General features: G+C 39.3%; 1 protein-coding gene across 1 annotated transcript; it reads right to left on the bottom strand.

Moving 5' to 3' along the window:
• Nucleotides 1–16,640: 16,640 nt before the first annotated feature.
• Nucleotides 16,641–24,460, bottom strand: LOC117538311. Its single transcript, XM_034203914.1, has 2 exons — nt 24,444–24,460; nt 16,641–17,430 (listed from the first exon to the last, which is right to left on the bottom strand). Exon 2 carries the CDS (start codon nt 17,412–17,414, stop codon nt 16,641–16,643), a length of 774 nt encoding a protein of 257 aa, XP_034059805.1. The 5' UTR covers nt 17,415–17,430; nt 24,444–24,460.
• Nucleotides 24,461–25,000: the final 540 nt, after the last annotated feature.

The following is a 25,000-nucleotide window of genomic DNA, read 5'->3' as shown; positions in this document are numbered from 1 at the left end:
CCCAAGGATGTGGTCTCTGACTTGGCTGAGAATATCCTGCATATTGGGGCTGAACATCTGACTGTGAAGAATGTGGTACTGCACATTGGACCAAATGATGTTGTGAAACAACAGTCAGAAGTGCTGAAAGAAGACTTTAAATGTTTGTTGGAAACTGCCAGCTCTCTAAATGCAGAGGTGTTCATCAGTGGCCCTCTACCGCCAGTCAGAAGAGGAGTGGAGAGATTCAGCAGATTGTTTGCACTGAACACCTGGCTTTCAACTGCCTGTACTGACCATTCTGTTCATTTTATTGACAATTTTAACTTTTTATGGAATCGCAGACATCTTTTCAAGGCAAATGGAGTTTGCCTGAACAAGTCAGGAGTGAAATTGTTTATCTCTAACATATTCAACTGCCTGCATCATCAATCTGTTCCCTCTGCCAAGGACAAGCGGCAAGAGGAATCAAAACAGGAGAAAGACACAACACATCACGCAGAAAACCCTGAAGAATTATCACTGCACCCGCCTGAGGAATGTTCTGATTATGGGAGACCTATGACACACATGGAGGAGTCTCCACTGCCCGTCACCCCCCCCCCCCCCCCCCCCGTCAACACCTTTGAGGATACTCCGTTCATCCTTTCACCCTCGCCCACCCTCCTGGAGATCGCTGAACACACAAAGGAGATACAGAGGGTTGGCACCGATTCCTTCCTGGAGTTCAAAGACCAAACTAAGGCGATACGCAGGATTGGCAGCATGTCCTTTACCCCCGCTCCTCAACGACGCCCACCAAAATCACTGCAGAGACGCGCACCATCTCCCCCGTCCTCATCACCGCGCCTACGTCAACCACCTCCCCCCCTGGCAGCATGTCCTCTACCCCCGCACCATCTCGCCCGTCTCCATCACCGTGCCTACGTCAACCACCTCCCCTCCCTTCAAGAAAGCATCTGCAGTCTCCGAAGCCTGATAAGGATGTGTGTGTACAAAACACAACAAACTCTTACTGATATGTGATGGGTCCAGGCTCAAGGGTGTATGGCACTCTCAACTCTTTCCAGGACATGTCGGGGCCCTGCCTGCCAGTAGCTTTGCCGATATCTGTGTTGATAGGTAATAGATTAAGAGCGGTGAATTATAGAAACAGGAAGCGCTCAAACGTTTGTGTGAGTTTATCTAATTTAGCAGTGATTCCATGTCAGCCACAGCTTGTTACAAAAAACATGACTGATAGTGTGTTTAACAAACTTAAACTAGCTTTATTAAATGTCAGGTCTTTGGCAGGAAAAACATTTTTAATCAATGATTTTATCACTGAGCACAATCTCGATTTTATGTTTTTAACAGAAACTTGGATTGAACAAAATAACAGTGCAGCTGTTCTTATTGAATCAACCCCTCCCAACTTTAGTTTTATGAGTCAGGAAATAATGCATAAGAAAGGGGGTGGAGTTGCTATTCTGTTCAATGATTCCCTTCGATGCAGGAAGACATCTTATGGAAACTTTGATTCTTTTGAATATGTGGCCCTTCAGCTGAAATGCTCCTCTCGAGCTCTGTTCCTAAATATCTATAGACCACCCAAATACTGTGCAAGATTTTTTGATGACTTTACTGAACTGCTGTCTATAGTGTGTATTGACTTTGACCGTCTTGTCATTGTTGGTGATTTTAACATCCATGTTGACAACCCCCAGGACAGAGGGGCTAAAGAACTGTTTTGTGTTCTTGATAGCTATGGACTGACTCAGCATGTGACGGAGCCCACGCACAATAAGGGGCACACTCTGGACTTAATTATCTCAAAGGGTCTGAATATCTCTAAGGTTGTGGTGATTGATGTTGCACTCTCTGACCATTCCTGTGTTTTCTTTGAGAGCTCTATTTCTGTTCACAAAAATGTTCAAAAAGAGATAACCATAAAGCGATATTTAACTGAAAATACTAGGGAAATGTTTACTCAGAATTTTTCTTCCACACTTGCCCCTGCTAACATCTCAGTAAATGAGCTAGTAGATCATTTTAATTCAAAAATTAAAAAATGTTATAGATGCCATTGCTCCAACTAAGGTAAAGGAAGTGTCTGGCAAGAAAATATCTCCATGGAGAAAGGCCATGACCGTGAAAACAGAAAATGTCGAAAAGCTGAACGCAGGTGGCGAAAAACAAATCTCCAGGTTCACTTTGAAATCTATAAAGAGAGACTTGGCCTTTATAATTTGGAATTGAAAAACGCACGACAATCGTTCTTCTCTGACATCATTACCAAAAACAAAAACAACGCACTTGCCTTGTTTGCTACCGTCGACAGACTAACTAACCCCCCAGTGTCAGTAGCCTCTGAATTTCTATCCACCAGGGCGTGCAATGGTTTTGCCTCCTTTTTCACTGACAAAATTCAGAAAATCAGACAAGCAGTCAGTGCCTCTGCATCAGGAACAGCAAATGTGTTGTCCCTATCTCCACTTAACATCAATTCAAACACCATGACACAATTCCATCAGATTAATGATAAAAACCTAGAGGACATTATTCAACTTCTGAAATCCTCCTCCTGCTGCCTTGATATTATTCCAACAGGATTTTTCAAAGATGTTTTGCCTTGCATGGCCTCAGATCTACTTCATATAGTAAACAAATCTCTTCACTCAGGTATTTTTCCACAGGCCCTGAAAACTGCAGTCATTAAACCGCTCTTAAAAAAGAATAATCTAGATGCTTCAGTAATAAACAATTACAGGCCCATATCAAACCTGCCATTTCTAGGTAAAATCATTGAAAAAGTTGTTTTTCAACAGTTGAGTAATTTCTTGCATTTAAATAACTGTTTTGATGTGTTCCAGTCAGGCTTTCGTCATAACCACAGCACTGAGACTGCTCTTGTAAAGGTCTTTAATGACATCCACTTAAACACAGACAGTGGCAGAACTTCAGTTTTAGTATTATTAGATCTCAGTGCTGCGTTTGACACTGTTGACCACAGCATATTACTAGACCGACTGGAAAACTGGGTGGGACTTTCGGAAACAGTTCTAAATTGGTTTGAATCCTACTTAAAGGACAGAAACAACTTTGTTTCTATAGGTAAATACACATCTGAGTTGACAAATATGACATGTGGGGTACCTCAAGGCTCCATCTTGGGGCCTCTTCTCTTTAACATCTACATGCTACTACTGGCTCAGATAATGAAAAACAACAAAATAAGTTACCATAGCTATGCAGATGACACACAAATGTACGTAACAATTTCACCAGGAAACTATGCTCCAATTCAAACACTGAGTAAGTGCATTGAACACATCAATGACTGGATGTGTCAGAACTTTCTCCAATTAAACAAAGATAAAACTGAGGTAATGGTTTTTGGAGCCAAGTCAGAACGTATAAAAGTTAGCGCTGAGCTTCAGTCTGCAATGTTCAAAACAACAGATAAAGCCAGAAATCTAGGTGTAGTCATGGACTCTGACCTGAGCTTCAACAGCCACATTAAAACAGTCACTAAATCAGCCTACTATCACCTAAAGAATATATCTAGGATTAAAAGACTAATGTCACAGCAGGATTTGGAACAACTTGTCCATGCTTTTATCTTCAGTAGACTCGACTACTGCAATGGTGTCTTCACAGGTTTCACTAAAAAATATATTAGGAAGCTGCAGCTGATTCAGAACGCCGCTGCTCGAGTCCTCACTAACACTAAGAAAGTGGATCACATCACTCCTGTTCTGAAGTCTTTACACTGGCTTCCTGTGTGTCAAAGAATAGATTTCAAAATACTGCTGCTGGTTTATAAAGCACTGAATGGTTTAGGCCCAAAATACATTTCTGACCTCCTGCTAAATTATGAACCATCCAGATCTCTCAGGTCTTCAGGGACTGGTCAGCTTTCTGTCCCCAGAGTCAGAACTAAACATGGTAAAGCAGCGTTCAGTTATTATGCTCCAAATATCTGGAACAAACTCCCAGAAACCTGCAGGTCCGCTGCAACTCTGACTACTTTTAAATCCAGGCTGAAGACTTTTCTTTTTGTCGCTGCTTTTAATTGAACTATTCATATCTTAGACTGCACTGTAACTTTGATCCATGTACTTTTTTCTTTTAATGTTTAATTGACTGCACTGTAACTTTTATCCATGTATTTTTTCTTTTAATGTTTATTTTATTAGATTTTCTTTTTAATGACTGATTTTAAATGCCATTTTCTTAATCTCTTTCATTTTTTGTAAAGCACTTTGAATTGCCTTGTGTTGAAAAATGCTATATAAATAAACTTGCCTTGCCTTTATAAAGACTTCATAAAATTTAGGACAAAGGCAATTGAAAACCAATACAAGGCATATACAAATAAGTTGACAGTTATAATGAGACAAGCAAAAAGAGAATATTATAATAATATGTTAAAAGAAAAGAAAAATGATATCAAGGGCACATGGAAAATCTTAAATAATGTTATTGGAAATACATCTGTATCCACTGGCCTGCCCAGTCACTTCATTGATGACAAAAATAAGGTTGTAAAAAACATGAATGAAGTGGTACATGAATTCAACTCTTTTTTTGTAAATGTCGGTCCTAATCTTGCAAAGACTATTCCAAAACAACACGATGGGCAAAAAGAGGATGGCGGAATTGGGGGAAGTAAAGTGTTGCAGTCAATGTTTCTGGGAGAGATAAACAAAATTGAAATTAGATCCATTGTAGACAAATGCAAAAATAAGACTTCGACAGATAGTGATGGGATCGACATGACAATAGTGAAAACGACTATTGACTGCATAATTAAACCGCTAAGCTACATTTTTAATCTTTCATTTCAGACAGGTATTTTCCCAGATAGCATGAAAATAGCTAAAGTTATCCCACTTTTTAAAACAGGGGAGAAAAGCCAATTTACCAATTTGTCCTTGCTTTCACAATTTTCAAAGGTCCTTGAGAAATTGTTTGTCCAAAAATTTGATAATTTTATTGAAAAAAATGAGTTATTGAGTGAGTCAGTATGGATTTAGGAAAAATCGATCTACAGCTTTAGCTTTAATGAAAATAACAGAAGAAATTACAACAGCTATAGAAAGAAAGAAATACACAATAGGTGTATTTATTGACTTAAAAAAGGCATTTGACACCATAGACCATTACCTATTAATTTCGAAATTACATAGATACGGAGTGAGAGGAGTAGTTCTAGATTGGTTAAAAAGTTATTTAGATAACAGACAACAATATGTAGAATTTGCTGGTAGTACATCGGAGTGTATGAACATGTGGTGTCCCGCAGGGCTCGGTTTTAGGGCCTAAACTTTTTATTTTGTACATCAATGACATATGTGAAACGTCAACATTATTGCAATTTGTGTTGTTTGCAGACGACACAAATTTATTTTGTTCAGGAGATGACTTAAACATTTTAGCAAAGTGTATTGGACATGAAATGGTCAAACTTAAAAGATGGTTTGATGAAAATAAGTTAACCCTAAATTTGAATAAAACGAAGTTTTTGCTAATAGAAAAAAAGATGAAAACATTTCACTGTCCATTGATGGAGTTTTTATTGAAAGGGTTTCTGAATTTCGATTCTTAGGTGTGACGCTGGATAAAAACCTGACATGGAAATCACACGTTAAAACCAAAGTGTCTAGGAATATTTCTGTTCTAAACAAGGCAAAGTATTTGCTAGATTACAAGGCATTGAGGATGTTGTACTGTTCACTCATTTTGCCATTTTTCATTTATTGTATAGAAGTGTGGGGCAACACGTATATGAGCAACATAAAGCCATTGTCAATATTACAGAAAAGGGCAGTAAGAATAATTCATAAAGCTGACTCAAGAGAACACACCAACAGACTGTTTTTTAAGTCAGGACTCTTGAAACTCAAAGACATAGCTGAGCTGCATACATTATCAGTAATGCACAGGGCAAAAAGCAGAATGTTACCAGCATATTTACAACAGTTGTTTGTTTTTGGATCAGACAAGGAAGACCACAGAAGGAAATTAAATGTTAAGCATCCATATGCAAGGACTACTCTTAAACAAATGTGTATTTCGGTAGTTGGTGTACAATTGTGGAATTCTCAACACAAGGATCTAAAGAATTGTATATGTATTTTTCAGTTAAAGAAGTTGTATAAATTAAGAAAGATGGGACTATATGAAGCAGAATGTGAATAAGTCTATGTACTCTGGTCCTTCATGTCTTTGATGTGATGTCTCCTCTGTATTTGCGGGTCCCATTGCCATTGTTGTTATTGTTATTATCATCATGTGTCGCTTTCCACCTTCTTCTCCAGTAGGACTCAGATGAGGGTGTTGCACTTTTCTTTTCCTTATACATGTGATGTTTTGGTGTTGTTTTGTTTCTTTTCCGTTAACCGTCAAGTGAAACAATTATTATTATGAAGGGCAGACCATCTATTTGTATTTATTTTTTTTTTTTAGAAAGGGGCAGGTCACATAAGATTTTATTCTTCTCCCTGCTCCTTTTCGCTAAATGGTAGAGTCATGTTTTGTGGCAATTATTGTACATTTGGTTTTGCGTACCATGAGCGGGACAAATAAAAATGAAAAATGAAATGAAAATATAATAAAAAAATAAAAAGTTACACAATTGACAAAATACACATCTTGTAACAGTTGTAACATCATGCAAAATGCACTTTTTGAGGTATTTTATACATAAATGTGTCCCCGGTGTGTCAGGGAACTCAAGCAGCGTCAGAAAATAAAACCCTCTCTCTTTTCCTCCGTACCCAAATCTCTAAAAACGGGGCTACAACGGAGCTGATCCAGATTTGCTATGACGTTATTTACGTCATAGCGATGGCACCCACGTGGTGGACCCACGGCCCTATCAGAAAGTTGCTATCAGAAACAATGCCCGACGTGTTTTGGACGTAATATGGCCTTTGTTTATATTAGCAAGCATCGCTAACACTCAGAGCTAACCTGTACTGTAGAGCAGGGGTTCCCAACCCCCGGTCCGGTGGCGGAGGTGTTACTGCCGGCCGCGAAATAGCTGTGAGTTTATCGTAATATTTGCAGAATTATAAATATATAAAAATATTTTATCATCATATTTTTTTCAAAAAGTGTTTAATTTTCGCACCTATACCAGTCATATTATTTCATCCAGTAGCCTAGTTAATCTTTCACCAGAAAACCGTTGAAAATGGCTTTTATGATGTTCCGAGGGATTCGGCGGCTCAGCCTAAGGTCTCAGCCTCATGTGCGCACGAGAAAGTTACCGGTGCACCAAGTAGGAAGTGGAGCGCACAGGAGACAACCGTTTCATTGCAGACTGTTATGTTTATGTGGGGAAATGGCAGTGCATACATTATTTGAGATATATTTAAATCTCGGACTTCATTTTAAGGACATGTCGGCCAGGGGTGTAGAGCTATTTGTTTAAGCACCGGATTGGCAAAACAGGAGAGTAAACCAGTCTGCCTTGATCTATGAATTCATGTCCGGGACTCTCACGGTATCTGCTGCCCGCAGCTGTTTTATAGAAGGAAAACCTCCTTCACTTCATGAAATGGCTGCAGCATCAGGAGGCAGCGGGACGTATACTCCGCCTCTGAGAAGTGCAGCACCAGCGCGCCGAGAGCTGTGCCTTTTTACGCACCGCCTTCGCTGTATTTACCTTCATCAGAACAGCTTAAGAGTGACTGCAGGCTGCTACGTGTTAACCACACACACCTCTACACACATCTCGACACACATCGAACTGCCCGATTACTCCCCCTTTTATTAGTTTTATGAAGGAGATGTCCAGTCACCAAGGCGCATGATGTGTGTGTATGTGCTCTGCTCAGCTCTGTGTGTTCGGTGTGTTTGTGTCTGTCCGACACCGGCATTTGTTTTCAAATGACCATGAACAGTAATTTACACACATCTGGCTAACTCCATAGGTAGCCTATATGCGGGTGTTCCCAAAATAAATTAGTTTAATCTTAATCTCGATGTAGGCCCTAGTGCTAAATGCTGTCGGACGTGCACCGGAACGAACGTCACTATCATAATATATTCTGAAAACACACACACACACACACACACACACACACACACACACACACCCTGGCGACCGGACATCTCCTTCATAATGCGCCTTCTCCTCGTTTTCCCAGCATTCACTGGATTATCCGTAAATCATACAAACAAAACCAAAACGTTGATTTATCTTTTTTCCCGTTTTGGTTTAAAAACTAAATAACGTCGGTTCTTTTTTAAACGTTGTTAATATGTTTTGGATGCATATTGTTCTAGTATTTGTTCAGGCTGTTACATACAATTAGCCTCTGTTGCTGCCTGCTGGTGGTGAGTAAATATTAAAATCAGTTAAAATTGACAACCGGTCCGCGATTCTTTTTTAATGTATCTGCCGGTCCTTGGCACAATAAAGGTTGGGAACCCCTGCTGTAGAGCATATGTGTAAAGAAGCATGAAATACAAGGGAACTCACCTTGTGGTATAACGGGCAAGAGAGAAAGCCTTTGAGTTCCATACTGTTTCAGAAATAATCCTTGATAATCCATGATATGGCGTTTCATCACCGCAGTATTTAGTTTAGACAGTAGCTGCCCGTCCCGCATGAGCTCAGACCCCTACTTCTTTTTTTTTTTTTAAAGCTTTATACCCTGAATCAGCACTTTTGAAACAGGAAGTGAAATACAGGGATATGAGGCGTGATCTGTTTGGTATTTTTTGTATATATCTGAGACCTATGCTATTGCCTAAAAATAGCATGATAGGTCCACTTTAAGTGAAAATACATATTTTCATGCACATGTTTTACACTTACAAAAAACAAATATATACTTTCCACTTGTTAAGAGGTTTTACGCCTCCACAGCTTTACCAGACATGGTTGACTTAATATTGCTGCCCACAAACACAACAGGTCAGGTATTTTGGAGTGGTAAGTGTTGATCTCCTTCCAAGTCCTCCAGACATAGTGGGGCGTTTACTTGGCCTGATTCTTTCTGGGACGATAAGGAAGGGGATAAAGAAAGCAGATATATCTGACTTTTGCTTAAAAAGGAAGATTTATAAGAATCCATGGAAGTATAAAGTTAGGTTGGGATAAAAGGGTACCACCATAGGATACAATATGATAGGATACAACAGAAGATTTTATCTCTGGCAGATGGGTTCAGAAGGCGCAAAATGTGCACTTCAACCATCATCAAAAGGACGTGTGGCTTGTGAGAAATAACTCAAATTGTATCTTAAATGAGCTTGGCTCCCATTAAACTGTAATCAGCCTTCACATTTATAACTTAAATGGTTTAATGCAACAGGTTTTCACGCGATTTTCTTGACATTTCAACAAGATTAGATAGAAAAGAGTGTGACAGTTTGCGTTTGCTATTAGTAAAAACTAATAGAAATGGTTTAGGATTAGGGGTTAGTGCTAGGGTTAGGGCAGTTGCAACAACTGTAAATGTACCAAAGCATCATTGAAATCCAAGGTTAGATTACGATACAATGGTTGATATAAAGCAGGGGTGCCCAACCTTTTTTTTAACCGAGAGCTACTTTTAAAGTTGCCAGTCTGCCGAGATCTACCAGTCCAAATAGAGAGGCGTAGCCATTACTGACAGCCTACTACCAGGTAAATACACACTTCTACTTGTATAAAACTGACCTTTGTAGGATTAATACTTCATAAAATACTGCAGATCCTTTATCTTACCTCTTTCTAATCTACACACATACAAGTATTTAACTGAAGTTACACAACAGTGTTGTTGATACAGAGTTGGAGTTTATTCACACGTCACATACTACAGTGGGTAATGTTTTCAAGAAACATTGAACAGTGCTGCCACATATGACACAGGACAAAAAGAAAAGACTCTGAACCCTTTCTTTGCCATTAAAATTAGGCTTACTAATAAGACAAATCAGATCTGAAGCTACACAGGAATCTGCTGCCAAAGTGCAATAAAAAAGACAACATTAATAGAATCAAACCCTTTTTTCTTGCATTTTAGTAGAGTATAAAAATAAATGCCTTTAAAATAGGATGCAAGCAACACTAGTTTCTTAACCTGAATTGGTAATAGACTATAACCAATTTAAGTTTGCATTCTTATACCATTTTGTACATTAATTATAATGAATACGTTCAAACAAACTAAAACTTACAGCTGATTATTAACGGTATCTAACTTGAGTTTTTATTATATCAAAAACCTGTTGAAATGCTACTGCGCGTCGGCAGCCTCCAGGAATGCTTCTTTCACAACTTTGCCGTCTTTGAAAGACTTCATGTGTTTCGCAAGAACGTGACTGACATATAATAATAATAATGCATTACATTTTTTATTAGAGCGCTTTTACAGGTGCTCAAAGCGCTTTACAAGTACACATTAGACATGTAAGAGTCATTACTGCGGACATTACCCACAGGTAATGTGGGCATAGATAGGTCTCATAATTATTTGTGTGAACATAAAAATAATTTGTGTGTAAATATGTGATTTGTAAATGTAAAACACCATCCACAAATGCATTTGCAAACTCACAAATAAATGTGCAAGTGTAAAACGGATCTGCAAATACGCTAAATATTTTTCACAAATAAAAAAAAGATCTGTGAATATCTCTTTAACATTTACAACTTTCGATCAGGCATTTGTGAATCCATTTTGTATTTGTCGACCAAAAATGCGCTTGCGGATCTCAAATCTCTGCTCGTGGATCTCATATTTCTGCTTGTGGATCGTCTTTTTACACACACGGAATTTCGAGACATATTTTCCGCCGGTCTCGGCTAAAATCTACTCGTCACTCAGAATAATTGTGGCGGTGTTCAGCTTAATAAGCCTTGCTCAACCTCATTTATTTAGCTAATACTACAGCGGGCTGCAGGCGAACCAAGTCCGCGTTACGATGCATTCCTTGATCTCCAGTTATAACGCCGGACTCCGCCGCTGGCCGAAGCTAACGGAGCCCCAGGGTGCTAGCTACGGCCGCCGGGACGCGCTAGCGAGCTAGCACCCTGCAGCCCCGTTAGCTTCGGCGGCGTGGACTCCGGCGGCCCACCCCTTTTAACATTTGCTCCCGTTTAGCATTATGGGCGTCATAGCCATATAGTATAAAAATCTTACCCAAGGTTGAATCATAAACTAAACTGTATATATGTATAAAGGGTTACGTCCTTAGCTGGCTAATAAGCTACATAACAGGCTAAGCTAACAAGCACACAAACACCTGCTAACGGGGTTAACATGTATAATATTATCATTTTACTCACCGAAAAAAGCTGAAAGTAGACTTCTTGGAAGATCTGTTAGTACATTCAAGCGCACAGCACGACATTTTAATTATCTGGTATTTGTAACAATATTCCCTAACAGGCACGATCACCACGAACACAGCTAAAGGATCAAGTACAGTAACTACAACTAACTAACGTTGTAGCCTCTATGGTTGTAGCCTAGCAGATTGGACAAGTTGCTGTTAGCTGACAGTGAGGCACGTATCTGTCAATCAAAGTGACCACGCCCTAATGTATGCACAAACTTTAAGACCTAATATAAATATAAAGGGTCGCGTTAGAAAACAATTCACTCACAGATCCATAATCATGAAGGTGGAATATAACTATATTGATAATAAAATGTATGGAGCCAGGGGTAGAAACATGTTTTTTTCTGCTGTAAAATCGGGCATTTTAACATGGGGGGTCTATGGAAATGGCTCCTTTCTGCAGCCATCGCCTATCGGCCAATATATGAACTGCAGTGTGTGGCACTTCCGTATTGGCTTCCCGGCTCTACCCCACAGTTTGCCGCTTGGACAAACCCCGTAATCAGTCCTCAAGCTCTGTGATTGGTTGACCTCCAACTGCATTCCATATGAGAAAAAAAACGTTTCGTAAAAGATAAAATCATACTTTATTCAGCAGTGCTTGCTTTACTCTTTGAAAGTCATCACATGAATGCATTGTAATAAATGGTTTGGCTGCATTAAATATTACACATCTATCGTAGTTCTTTATTTATCTACAGAGATCGGGCATCAGAATAGACCGGAAACTATTCTTTTACCGTTCTGTTTTAATTTCACAATAAAATTAGTAGTAATAATCTGTTTTGATATTATTGTTTTTTATTAACTACTAGACCGCTGGGTCATGTTAAGACCATATTTTCTGTGTTGCTGTGGGGTTTTTCCATCGATTTTGTGTTACAAATATCAAAACAATAACAAAATATATCCGTCGTAAACTAAACCAGAAACAGCAGTATATTTTATTTTGTTAACACTTTAAACTTGACAGTTTTTTAACCCGCACCTCCCACTGGTTAAAGCACGCTATTACATGTTTGGAGTAATTGCAATGCAGGTAGATTGTGTTGCTTTTTAATGACTGTTTAAAATGCCTTTTTCTTAATGTCTTTCATTTTTGTAAAGCACTTTTGAATGTTATATTTGTTGAAAACATTTAAATATTAAGAGTACATACAAAATAGTGGGAAAGTAGAAGGTCAATGATATAAATATAGAATAGAAAATATCAAGAAGATACTGTAAATAATATCTACAATAAAACAGTTTAGTGCCTGATAGGAGGATGTGCAAAACAGACAAACTAATAAGAATTTATTTAAACATTAAAGAATACTTTAGGCTAAGGTCTTCTTTTAAATAAGAAAAAAGCTTTGGGGGTATCTATCTACAGATACTTATTAAGCCTGACAAAGTACTTAACGTCTAATATATTGCATGGTTTGTTTTGGAACTTGACAATCAACTTTCCTGCAATGTTAACTATGTTGAAGCACTTATTTTAACCGATATTATACATATTTATTATACTCTTATCAGATGTTAGATAGAATAATAAATGTGCAGAATATGACAGTTTAATGGTGGAGGTACACACATATTGATAGATGTCTTGTAATGCACTGTTGAGGAACCTGTGACCCAAGTTTTGCATTCATTGCATAACTACACCGTAGTTGTGTATGATATGTCAATAAACCTTTGAAAATCTTGAAAGGGATGTGCAAAATATCAATTATATACAGTCTTTAATGAACGATTAGAGAATAACGAGTAATGAATATGCTTTATACGGATCTGCAGATAAATGTTTAGTCTTCTCGAGCACCAACTATCAAATATCTCTTCTGATTGTTGGCACTTGACAATCACCTTCACTGAATTTTACTCAGGTGTAACTAAAGTCTGATTTAAGGGTTGTTTATATTTCACATCATTAATCCAAATCTGTAAAGTAACTAAAATAAATGTAGTGGAGTAAAAACACCACGTTAACCTTAAAGAAAGCCGTCAGGATTATAAAAGACCCCCATCACCCCAGCCACAAACTGTTCTGTCTGCTGCCGTCTGGCAGGCGGTACTGCAGCATCCGGACTAAAACCACCAGACTCAGAGACAGCTTCATCCCACAGGCCAGAAGACTATTAAACACCTGAACTTAGAAACAACATCCATAACATTCATCTGGCTGCTACTTAGAAATTATTTATCTAATATACCATATTCACAATGTAGTGACTGCTTTTTTGTCTTTTGTTTTCTTAGTTATGTTCTCTTTTATATGTGTGTGTTATGTGTAACATTGCTGCCTTCTTGGCCAGGTCAGCATTGAAAATGAGATTGTATCTCAATGCTTTTATCTGGTTAAATAAAGGTTAAATACAAAATTAAAAGATTCCAATCACTTGTATATACTCTTATTGCACTATTTCACTATTTTTTCTGTGTATCTGTTTTATTGTGTTGCACTGTTGGAGGAGCCTGCGACCTAAGGGGGGGCATAGGACACGTTCGATTCCTGTTTTGAATAGTGTGCCGTCGATGGGTTTCATTCCATTTCAAGGTGCTTTTTGACGCTCCGTGTAAACTTCGCGCACTGCCACTCCAACATCCAATCACAGAGCTTGAGGACTGATCACGGGGTTTGTCAAGCTAAGCACATGGTGTAGTCCCAAACGATAGCTGAGGATTCTGGGTAGTGTAGTGTCTTCTGCCATCCAAAAACTCCGAACAAATATTAGTTTCTCCGAATCGAAGGGGAAAAATACAAAAGTATTGTACACAATTTAAACCAATCAATGTTGTGTAATTAACAAGGATAATTTGGTGTTTTTGAGTTGATGAGTAGTGCAGATATCACTGTAAAATCAATCGACAGTAAGGAGAATACTTACTTCCGGGTGTAAAATTCTCCGTTATCCAATGGGAATGGACGCTCGTAATACAATAAAGGGGACATGATCATTATCTTTTAAATAGCGTTAACTAAAGGGAACAATCTATTTGACACAGCTGAAGCTCTGGCCTTCCTTAAAAACTAACTAATTTAATAAAAATCACAGTTGTATTACACACAATGCACTGTTTTTTGAGAACAAAAATTCATAACTAATGTAATTTTTACATTCTGACGAAAAATAAAAATTATTATGAATACAAATAAAATAAAAGAAGCCTCCCGTGAGCTATAAAGTAGATTTTAAAAACGTTTTATAGAATAAAAGCTCACTGCGGGACGTTGTAGAAATGCGTGTGTGCACCACGACAAAAGAGCCTCATTCACTTTACATTGGGTTTTTTTGCGTGGTGCCGACACGCAAATGTAGCAGAATGCGTGACTCCACCACGCAATGCGGTGTTAAGGAGTCGTGGTGGAGTCACGCATTCTGGTGAGATCAGGTTGTCATTATTCTAGATACATGATATGATCATATTAGTACAACACAATTCAAACAGTGCAAATACATTTTATTTCAAATGCAGGGGAATACAGTAAAGTGCATTATGTAAAGTATCAATATATCAAACATATTTTATGTAAAACACTGCATCAAATAAACATTTTGAATACCTTCGTGTAAAACACTTGAGCAAAATTGCTTTATAAACAACAATATAAACATGTTAACATTCTTTTTTTAATACATTTTAGCTAATTTTAGACACCCGCCTGTTAGTTTACATATGTATTCTTCTTTTACATTAGATTTTTTTTGTCTTCCCCATTAGTCACATTCAGAGAGAGATTCACAGTTTGAGAGAGATTCAGTTTGAGAGTGGTTTTCTCTTGTAGGCAAAATGGTTAAAATGCATTTCTTCAAAGTCCAGGACTAATTCAGATGGAACAAGATGCATGGTAGTTAGAATATTTATATATATTTATACATTTCTATACTTATTTGGGCCGTGAGTGAGAACGGACATAAGGCACATAAAAACATCAAACCCATTAAAACCGGGAAAGTGCCATTTTAGATTTGAACCACTTTAACTAACACTATTTATACTAACTATTATGTTAAACTTTGGCCATTATTAGTATAAAACATGACATGTTTTGGTCAACTTTAAGATATTAAAGAGGCAAACAAGAGTCTGTGAGATTATTTGACACAGTCTTCTTCAAAGACTGGTAGAATGTCTGAGCCCTTCCCGCATCAATGTCATCCTGAAAGATGAGTGACAGAAGAACAGAATACACACTTAAAACTCAAATACACAAATACATAAGGTCCTTGCAGCACATGTTTGGCAATCAATTTTAAAAAAAATGGTGCTGTGCATGCACTATCATCATCAACACAAATCCTGCTCCAATGGCCACCTTTCCCTTTTAGAACATTCTATTTATGACCAGGACCACAACAAAGTTCCATACTTTATAGCCACCCACCCCACACCTCCCCCTGAACTCTCAAAGGAAAGCAATGGGTGGAACAATGACAAGCTAGAGTGACTCTTTTCTAAAAAAATAAGAACCACGGTCCACAGGTTAAACTTGGGCTAGACACCTAGCTTAACCCAGTAAGACCTGAGGCTGATTCTAAAACCGTTTCCTGACAAAATTATGTTGCTATATTTCAGTGTTGCTCAAACTTTTTCATGTCAAGGACGCCCAAAACAATAATGGCTATCTACACGTTATAAAACTTGATATGGTGAACCAGATCAAGTTGATGGATGAGGAGTCTGGTGACTAACGAGACTTAAGTATCTGAGAGGAGAAAGCCGGGGTGTCCCCACAGGGTCCCACCCAGAGGATTCCATAGGCTGACATTACTGTACTCTGACCTGTGTTTAGCCTCACTTCCTGCTTCATGTCTAGCGACATCCTTTCACTTGCCCACCTAAACATCTACTAAAGTATCAGATAACTTACTGTGTCCATGTTGTTAGTCAACGTTTTCAGTTTTTTCTCTTTCTGCCCAGTTGTGCTTTCAAACATCTTCAGCAGGTTTGCAGAGTACAGGTCCAGCTGTGATAGGAACTTAGACTGCAGAGGAATTGTGGTGATCCGTTTGAACTCAGCATTAATCTGAAAGCACACATATGGCTTTATGAGACCATTTTCATTAATATGGCACAGCGTTTACACAATAAGTCACATACACGGTCACTAGTTCATACTAACCTCAGTCACATCAAAGAGAGCTGGCCATCTCATTGTGAAGTCGCTGATCATGGAATCACAACCAATGGCTTTGTGTCTTCTTAAAGCGAATGTTCTCTGCATTTTCATCTTAACAGTCTCTCTGTTGTTACGCTTCTTGATATCAGACAGAAGTTCAACTCTGATGTTTTCCAGTGAATCGTCATCTTCTCCACTCGGAAAGGAGGGGCAGTAAGCCACTTCACCTCTTTGGCTTCTTAACAGCAAAGGCAGGACTGCGTCTGCCATCTGGTTTGTGCTTCAAGGCATTTACAGTCACTTCCCGACATCCCATCTTCCGGAGAATTGTGCGATAATGGGACAGCTTATTTTTAATACTCCTTACCCATCCAGAATATCCAGTCTCAGAGGCTACCTCTGTTAAGCAAGGATGTTTCTGGATGAGCGCCTGTGCGATTTTCTCAGCATTCATGTCTGCGAAATAGACTTTGTATTGGACTATCTCCTGGTTCAAGCCCTGAAGTATGTCAGACCTCAGCTTTGGATGAGGGATCAGCCGCGTCCCTTCTTCTCTGTAGACAAGCTTCAGCTCTGCATCATAAGTAAAACGGGGAATGTGGAAGACCTCTGGCCAAGAAGACCTAGGGGAAACGGACTCTTGAGATGAGAGCATCACAGTAGTGTCAGCAGGTGAAACGGATGAGGGTTCACCAGCGTGATTAGGAACGTGTGTCGGAGTTAATGGGCCATTGTCACAGCTCCCAGCAACAACAGGACTGAGGGACAGCACTTTGACTGTAGCTCTGTCTTGTATTTCTTCCATGGAAGTCAAGTCCTGGAAGATGTTTCCAAAAAGTTCATCCATGAACTGCAGTCGAAACAAGTCCTGAAGTTGACACTGCCTCCTTATCTCATTCTCCAGTTCAGTCACGGTATCTGGCAGGCCCAAGGGAAGGACCACTCTCTGGCTGCTGTTCTCCCCCAGGATGACTCTGAGAACTGCCGAGGTTGCCATGGTCCACCTTCTTTGTCTAAGGAGAAAGAAAAGCACACTCATGATACAAGTTGTAGTCAATTCAAGAGGCAACTTTGTTCAAAGTTGAATTAACCTGAAAAAAGCACTAGTATTAATAACAGTATCTTCACAGGCATGTTTTCACCACACAGGACTGTGGCTATATTGAAAAATGTGAAATTAGTGATAGAAATCATAGATATAGTGTTGTTCACTAATAGGGGTCTACGCGTCTCTCCAGCTCTAATAAACTAAAATACATTTTCAGGTTCCTACCCTCACCTATGGTCATGAAGGATGGGTCATGACCGAAAGACCGAGATCGCGGATACAAGCGGCCGAGATGGGTTTTCTCCGCAGGGTGGCTGGTGTCTCCCTTAGGGATAAGGTGAGAAGTTCGGTCATAAGGGAGGGACTCGGAGTTGAGCCGCTCCTCCTTCGCGTCGAAAGGAGCCAGTTGAGGTGGTTCGGGCACCTAGTTAGGATGCCACCTGGGCGCCTCCCTAGGGAGGTGTTCCAGGCACGTCCAGCTGGGAAGAGACCAAGGGGTAGACCTAGGACCAGGTGGAGGGATTATATCTCTTCGCTGGCCTGGGAGCGCCTTGGGATCCCCCAGTCAGAGCTGGTTGATGTCGCCAGGGAAAAGAAAGTTTGGGGCTCTCTGCTGGAACTGCTACCCCCGCGACCCGACCACGGATAAGCAGGAGAAGATGGATGGATGGATGGACATTTTCAGGTTGGTAGCTAATTTGAACTCATCAGCAAAGAGTAACCATTTATCAGCTTGTTTTATAGTGTTCCAGTTCCATTTTGTCTGCTCATTTCTTTACGTCATCACTTCCAATTTCACTCGTTTATCCTGTATGAGTCCTTCCTCCTGATTGGATTAAATTGGTACAGCAATCTGACATTTATTGTTGTGTATTAAGAGCTGGAGAGACAGGAAGACCCATACAATACACATTTAATTTGTTACCTTATCACAGACATATTGACCTTTTCAAGGTCACCATCCGTACATTTCCAACCCGATAGTCAGCCAGGGGGTAACCATCGGCAAGTTCATTTACTTCTACAAGATTCAGTCCTCGTGTAGGAGCTGGAGTCAGCTCATAGGCTCTATAGTGCTCATTATACCATCCACACAGGCCTTTCAAAATGAAACACAATCTCTGATCCAAAATGCATATTTGACTAATTTCCCCAAATTCAGGTAGGCCACTTTCAGACCCATGTGGAACTACCGTCCCTACTCTGTAGTTTATACCCTTGCTCCAAACATTTTTAGCCAGATGGATTTCAGATAGGTCAGGGTATCTTTGCTTAACAGCTTGAGCTATCTCCTCCTTCAAGATATCTAATGGGACTGTAGATACACTTGACACATCTAGCGTTGGTTTATCAAGACTTGGAGATGACAAGTGGTACCCCATCATGAATTGATGTTTCACAGCGGCACATTTTTAAAGCAACTGGTATGTTTAATAACCTTCTTAAAAAAACTGTGCTTTGCCTCAAATCTTAAAGTCCAAAGTCCCACAAGAGGTCCAAACAACCTAATCAATTTGGGGTAATGTTCCAAGTAGTGGTGTTTAGGCAGCAGTCTATTTTCAGGAAATAGTTCCTGATATCTTTGTCTATGCTCTGAGATTTTGCAATCAAGGTAAGCAATGGACTCATCATTGTGGACTGGCGCAGCAACAAGCTCCATAATCTCTTTTAAATCCATCAGAACCAGCCATGCTGGCTCGCCCTCAGGAATCTTAGTCCCTATTAGAAACGGGAGCAATCTTAACAGGCACCAGTTTTCATGTGCATTACCACCTATGGATTTCCTGCTTGAAAGATTTTGTGGCACAATATGAGGCTTATTAGTTTTATCAGTCCACTTATAGGGGAAGTTCAGAATGGCATTATTTATGTCCGCCAAAGTAATATACTTCTTGGATATCAATAATTTGAGACACAGTGCAAGTTCAACAGGTACAATGCCCTCAAAGATATCATGAGCAATGTCAGGAGGGTACCCAGTGAGGACTTGGAAATGAGAAAGAGCTTTAGTCAAAGGACAAGCTTGTTTTACTCCAAAACTGCTAGTGCCACTCTCTTCAGCTGACCTTACATGAGCCTCATGTTGCTCTTTACTTCTGAGACTGAATTTTCCTGCTCCCACTTCTTGTGATTGGAAGTCTGCGTTACTTGCAATGCAAAAACGGCAACAATAATGAGCTGTGAAATATTCAATGAAGCCTGCAAGTGAGTGAGCTCCCAAATTGTCTGCTGCAACAGTTTGAACTGTACCTTTCAGAGTTGTTCCCAACTCTGAAACAAATATGCCTTCTTCTTCCAAAGCCCTGAGATCTTTTAGCAGTGGCTCTAAAACTTCCAAGCGATGTTTCTTTAGATCATCTGTTTTGCATAAAATGGCTAAGTAAATGTAGGACAAAGAGGAATTGGATTCTGGGGGTAGGTTACTGAGCACCCAGTATACACCACAAAGTTTGTGTTTCTTACAGGAGGTGCCCAGAGGATTACAGACTTCAAAGTCATCCGCATACAATCCAATAGATATTCTTAACTCGTCACCTGAGAAGAAATCATTTTTCTTAAAATGTTGGCCATCCCTGAAAGACCTATAGAGATTCTGATTTTCTGCCTCTGCTTGTGGTCTGTGATTACCAACTACAAGGTCCAAAACATATTTCCTATTCAAGAGCACTTGCAGGGATTCCAGAATGGGAACATACTGAAAGGTTTTCTTTTTTCTAATATCCAGAAAATATTCAATTGGCTCAACAACTTTGAAGTTAGCCTTATAGTATTGCTTACGTTGATATGCAGAACACAGAGTGCCACCTTTCTGTATAGCTTTAGTTATAGGGTTAACTGTGCACAAAGTACTGGCTATTTCCTTTATGATAGATCGGTCAACTTGGAGATTGTGCTTCTGAAAAACTTGACCCAAAACATTATCAGTAATGGGAATATACAGAGAGCTAGTTATGCGGTGAAGCTCTTGTAAGAATTCATTGAATGTTTTACTTGGTACATGAGAAAAATGTTCAAGTTTCAACAAAGCTGCAGCAAAGGATTGCTCTATTACTTGTGGAAGGTCCTCTGTGGCATCAATATTACTATCTGGTTGTACATCAGAGCATGCCTCACCTACTACATCATCATCATCATCATCGTCATCAACATTTTCTACAGCTTCTTGGTCAACTGTTGCGGTAGTTGTCACAATATCTGGTTTAAAATCTAATAAAGAATAAGAATGATGTGTTCTGCTCCTGTGAGATTTAAACGTGCCACAGATATTTGTTTGATAGTTGCAACCCAAAAACATGCAAGTCACTACTTCCTCTTTCTTCAGGTGTGCATTAACGTGAGCCCAATAATCTCTTTCAGAGGCAAGATCTTTACATGGGCATAGATGGCAGCTAAATGTACAACCAGCTGAACGATTGTGACTGGTAACGGTCACGTGACATCTGTTTAAATGAATTTGAAGAGCATTCTAAGTTCTAAAAGTACAAGGGCAGCTTGTATATATACACATAAAACGACTATTTGTCCCATGAATTGTATGTTTCTCTCTGTAATGTTTTAAAAGTTGGGACCTACTAGATACTGCTACAGCACAAACCTTACACTGCCACATTCACAGCAACAGTCACTGAAAAAGAAGAGAATGTTGCAATTAGTGATCATCAATAAATCCAATGGATGTTGTTGCTGTCTGGCAGAAACCTTGCATCTTTGATTATTTTAATACATGAATGCCCCATTTTATACTTCATCAAGGCAGTGTCACAAGTAGGGAAACTCACAGCTTGATGCATCAGGTCGTGAGATTGGCGGTTACAGCAACAAACAAAATGTGAATATATTTTGAAAATCTTCACCTATAATAAAATGCAAAATAGGGTTGCCAGATTGAGTAGTTAGGTGCGTATGTCGATTATATGAATATTTAACCAATGAAAGTATTAACAATAACTTGTGACTGAACAACTACGTTAATTTAATGTTGTGGACATGCAAGGTTTCTGCCCAACAGCGATGATATTAAGCAGATCATTTGATAGCAGATAACTTGATAGTTAAGGTCGAGGGGAAGTGAATGAAGTCATATACTCACCACAAGAAAATGAGCCTTCAGTACAATGAGCCTAGTCGACAGCGTGCCGGAGCGTGACTTGGACGCAGGGCGAGACTCAACCCGCTACACGGTCCGTTTGTCTGCAACACATCAATATACAACAGGTTACAAACATACAACTGTACCTCTGTAGTTTTAGCAAAGTGTTAAATTATTCATTCAAACATTTCTAAAACATTGCCTGCATAAGCAGTCATTTTTTAAAGTTAACAGGATAGTATTTACCAGTGGAGCAATATCCCAATAGCCCAAATTAAATAAAAACTTTACTTTTCAGGATTCCAATTCAAAAATAGCAACAATAGCAGATCTACAAGCGCAAACGCATTGCAGTGCGACGCATTTCAAGCTTGTAGATCTGCTATTTTTGCTACTTTTGTGTGAAATTAAACATTTAATTTTTTGTGTTTGTTTGACAAACACCGTTGTTAAAAGTTACATATGTAACCAAATGGACAAAATAGAAGTTACTAAATACATAAAAACACTACTGACTACACCAGTTGGAATTGAACCAATTTAAGGCTTTAACTTCAAAAAGGAGGTTTGTTTTACAGAGCTTTAAAACTGGGTTGGGGAGCTGAGTGAAGACACCATGATTTGCAGAAGTTGACATTTTATTCACTTTAAATTAAAACAGCAAGTAACAATTTATGCGACATTAATACTAGTTCATATTAATTATGGTCTCCCTCAAGTTACCATTTCCATGTTTTACTCAATAAACAAAGACATTAATACACAGCACACAAAGCACCCAGCACTACAAAGACGGTTTACTGAAATCTCAAGATATGGCATATAAAAGGAGGGAGGATCAACATTTTAATAAATCATTGCTAAATTCCAGTTTTATTTTGAAATCTGAGGCTGGATTGAAGCAACACTTTGGCTAAACAATGTGTTTCTACTACGAGTATAATGTGGACCAAATGTGCCTTATTTTCACCCTCTGGTGCATAAATAAGTTGCTGAGACTACACTGCAAGTGCACAACTATTAATAGTCTAGCTAGCGCGAAAAACACACACACACACACACACGACGCTCGTCTGTCACAAGCGTCATGGCGCTACTTGTTCCTGGTTTGGGAAATTTCTCCATTACAACTAGGGATCGACCGATATGGCTTTTTCTAGGCCGATACCGATACCGATTATTGGTAATCAAGCAGACCGATAACCGATATTTGGAACCGATATACATTTGCAGTAAAATCAGAAAATCTTGATGTCAAAATGTAGAATAACACAAACTCCAACACAACTTCTTTGACATGCATTTAAGCATATATTATGTTTAATGAACTTTTAAACATCTTACAACTGGTTTCCTCTCTGTGCCCTTTTATTTAGTGCAGCCATCTGCAATGAGTTAGAGAGAGACAAGAAGTGGGGCTGCAGGCTGCAGCCTTAACTAACAATAATGCTTAATTTATTATATCAAAACAATGCCAGTCTATCTAGCATAACATCCCAATAAGCTGCTAGCAACTGCAAAACACTAGTGCTAGCTAATGTTTTGCAAACTATTAAAAGTTAGGCTATCACAGTAGACCTAACGTTAGTCTAGTAGCCTCACTTCTAATATTTTGCTAAACATTTGCTAGATACATGTTGGCTAGCTAATGAGCTTCACATATCAACCTGAAAAACTGCGAGGCTCCACTCGCAGCCTCCCCCCCCTCCGCACCACAGTTAACACACAGTAACAGCCGGTTACTCCGCTGCGAGACGCTGCACGCACACCCAACTCTGACTGACTTCCCGCGTCCCTGTGTAACTGGGAAACTGATAGACAAGCTCCACATTTGTGGAATCAGCTTCCAGTTTGTGTTCGGGCGGCAGACACCCTATCCGTTTTTAAGAGTGCGCTTAAGACCTTCCTTTTTGATAAAGCTTATAGTTAGGGCTGATTAGATTCAGCCCCTAGTTTTGCTGATATAGGCTTAGTTTGTCGGGGGACATCTTACTTCTTCCTTCTCTCTGTCTATACCTGTGTACTCTCATGTTCCGATTAACCCAGCTTCCCCAAATGTCTTTCTTTTTGGTGTCTATATACGCCGGGATCCGGAGACATGGATGATCCTGCGCTCCTCTGTCCTGGATCGCGAGCCCTGGATCTTGAGTCGTGGCTGTGGTCCTGGATCATAGGTCCTGGATGGATATCCTCATGGATTCATCTTCCTATTATACACACATGCATTTCCAAACATTTGGACTACCTATGTTGCAAATGTATTATCTTTTCAATTTACACACGGCATCTATTGCACGTCTGTCCGTCCTGGGAGAGGGATCCCTCCTCTGTTGCTCTCCCTGAGGTTTCTCCCATTTTTCCCTTTAAACTGTGGGTTTTCTTCGGAAGTTTTTCCTTGTACGATGTGAGGGTCTAAGGACAGAGGGTGTCGTATTGTCATACTGATATTTTGTACAAACTGTAAAGTCCACTGAGACAAATGTAACATTTGTGATATTGGGCTATATAAATAAACATTGATTGATTGATTGATAGAATTGGATTATAAGATCGTGGTGTTTTTGCAACTTCAGCATAGGGGATTGGGATGTTTATTGAACTTCTGCTTTCAACTGATTTACCTTTACTTTACACACCTGGCGACATGTTGGGAAGCAACACCGTTGTGTGATGGACAGAATCAAGGTTTTTACTTATAATATGACCAGGCTAGCAGCGCTAGCTAGTGCTAACCAGCGCTAGCACTAGCTTAGCTAAGCAAACAGCAACGCAGTTAACATTCCCTAACAAGTTCGTCTTTTGAACGATGACAAACACATTAGGCCTACTGATACGAAAATTAAACCTTATAACGTTTTGATGGATGGATTGAGGATTTATATTCTTACCGTGTGTCTGAGAGAATGCTTCCATCAACAAGTAACACTGGTAGAAGAGGGAGAGGAGAACTTCCGTCCGCGCTTAATAGCGCCCCCTCTGATCTTCCGGTGCAATTGAAACGCTTCAGGGCAATGTGATTTAATCACTTTCAGAGGATGATGTTAAGCTTAATGTTATCTCAACACAATATAATCACGTTTTTTGGTCAAACATGAATTGTTTATGTTGAGCACATATAATCAGTTAAATTATATCCAAGAGGCCAACTTCTCAGTTTTTTCAGTGATCCACAAGCAGAAATGTGAGATCCACGAGCAGAGATTTGAGATCCGCAAGCGCATTTTTGGTCGACAAATACAAAATGGATTCACAAATGCCTGATCGAAAGTTGTAAATGTTAAAGAGATATTCACAGATCTTTTTTTTATTTGTGAAAATATTTAGCGTATTTGCAGATCCGTTTTACACTTGCACATTTATTTGTGAGTTTGCAAATCTTTTAAATGCATTTGTGGATGGTATTTTACATTTACAAATCACATATTTACACACAAATTATTTTTAT

This window comes from Gymnodraco acuticeps, unplaced genomic scaffold, assembly GCF_902827175.1.
Source record: "Gymnodraco acuticeps unplaced genomic scaffold, fGymAcu1.1, whole genome shotgun sequence".
NCBI classification, from domain to species: Eukaryota; Metazoa; Chordata; class Actinopteri; order Perciformes; family Bathydraconidae; genus Gymnodraco; species Gymnodraco acuticeps.
Note: the sequence above shows the minus strand (reverse complement) of the source record. Positions and strands in the feature narration are given on the sequence as shown.

Excerpts from the sequence above, each read along its gene's own strand:
- LOC117538311 (XM_034203914.1), bottom strand. The coding sequence starts at position 17,414 with ATGGCAACCTCGGCAGTTCTCAGAGTCATCCTGGGGGAGAACAGCAGC.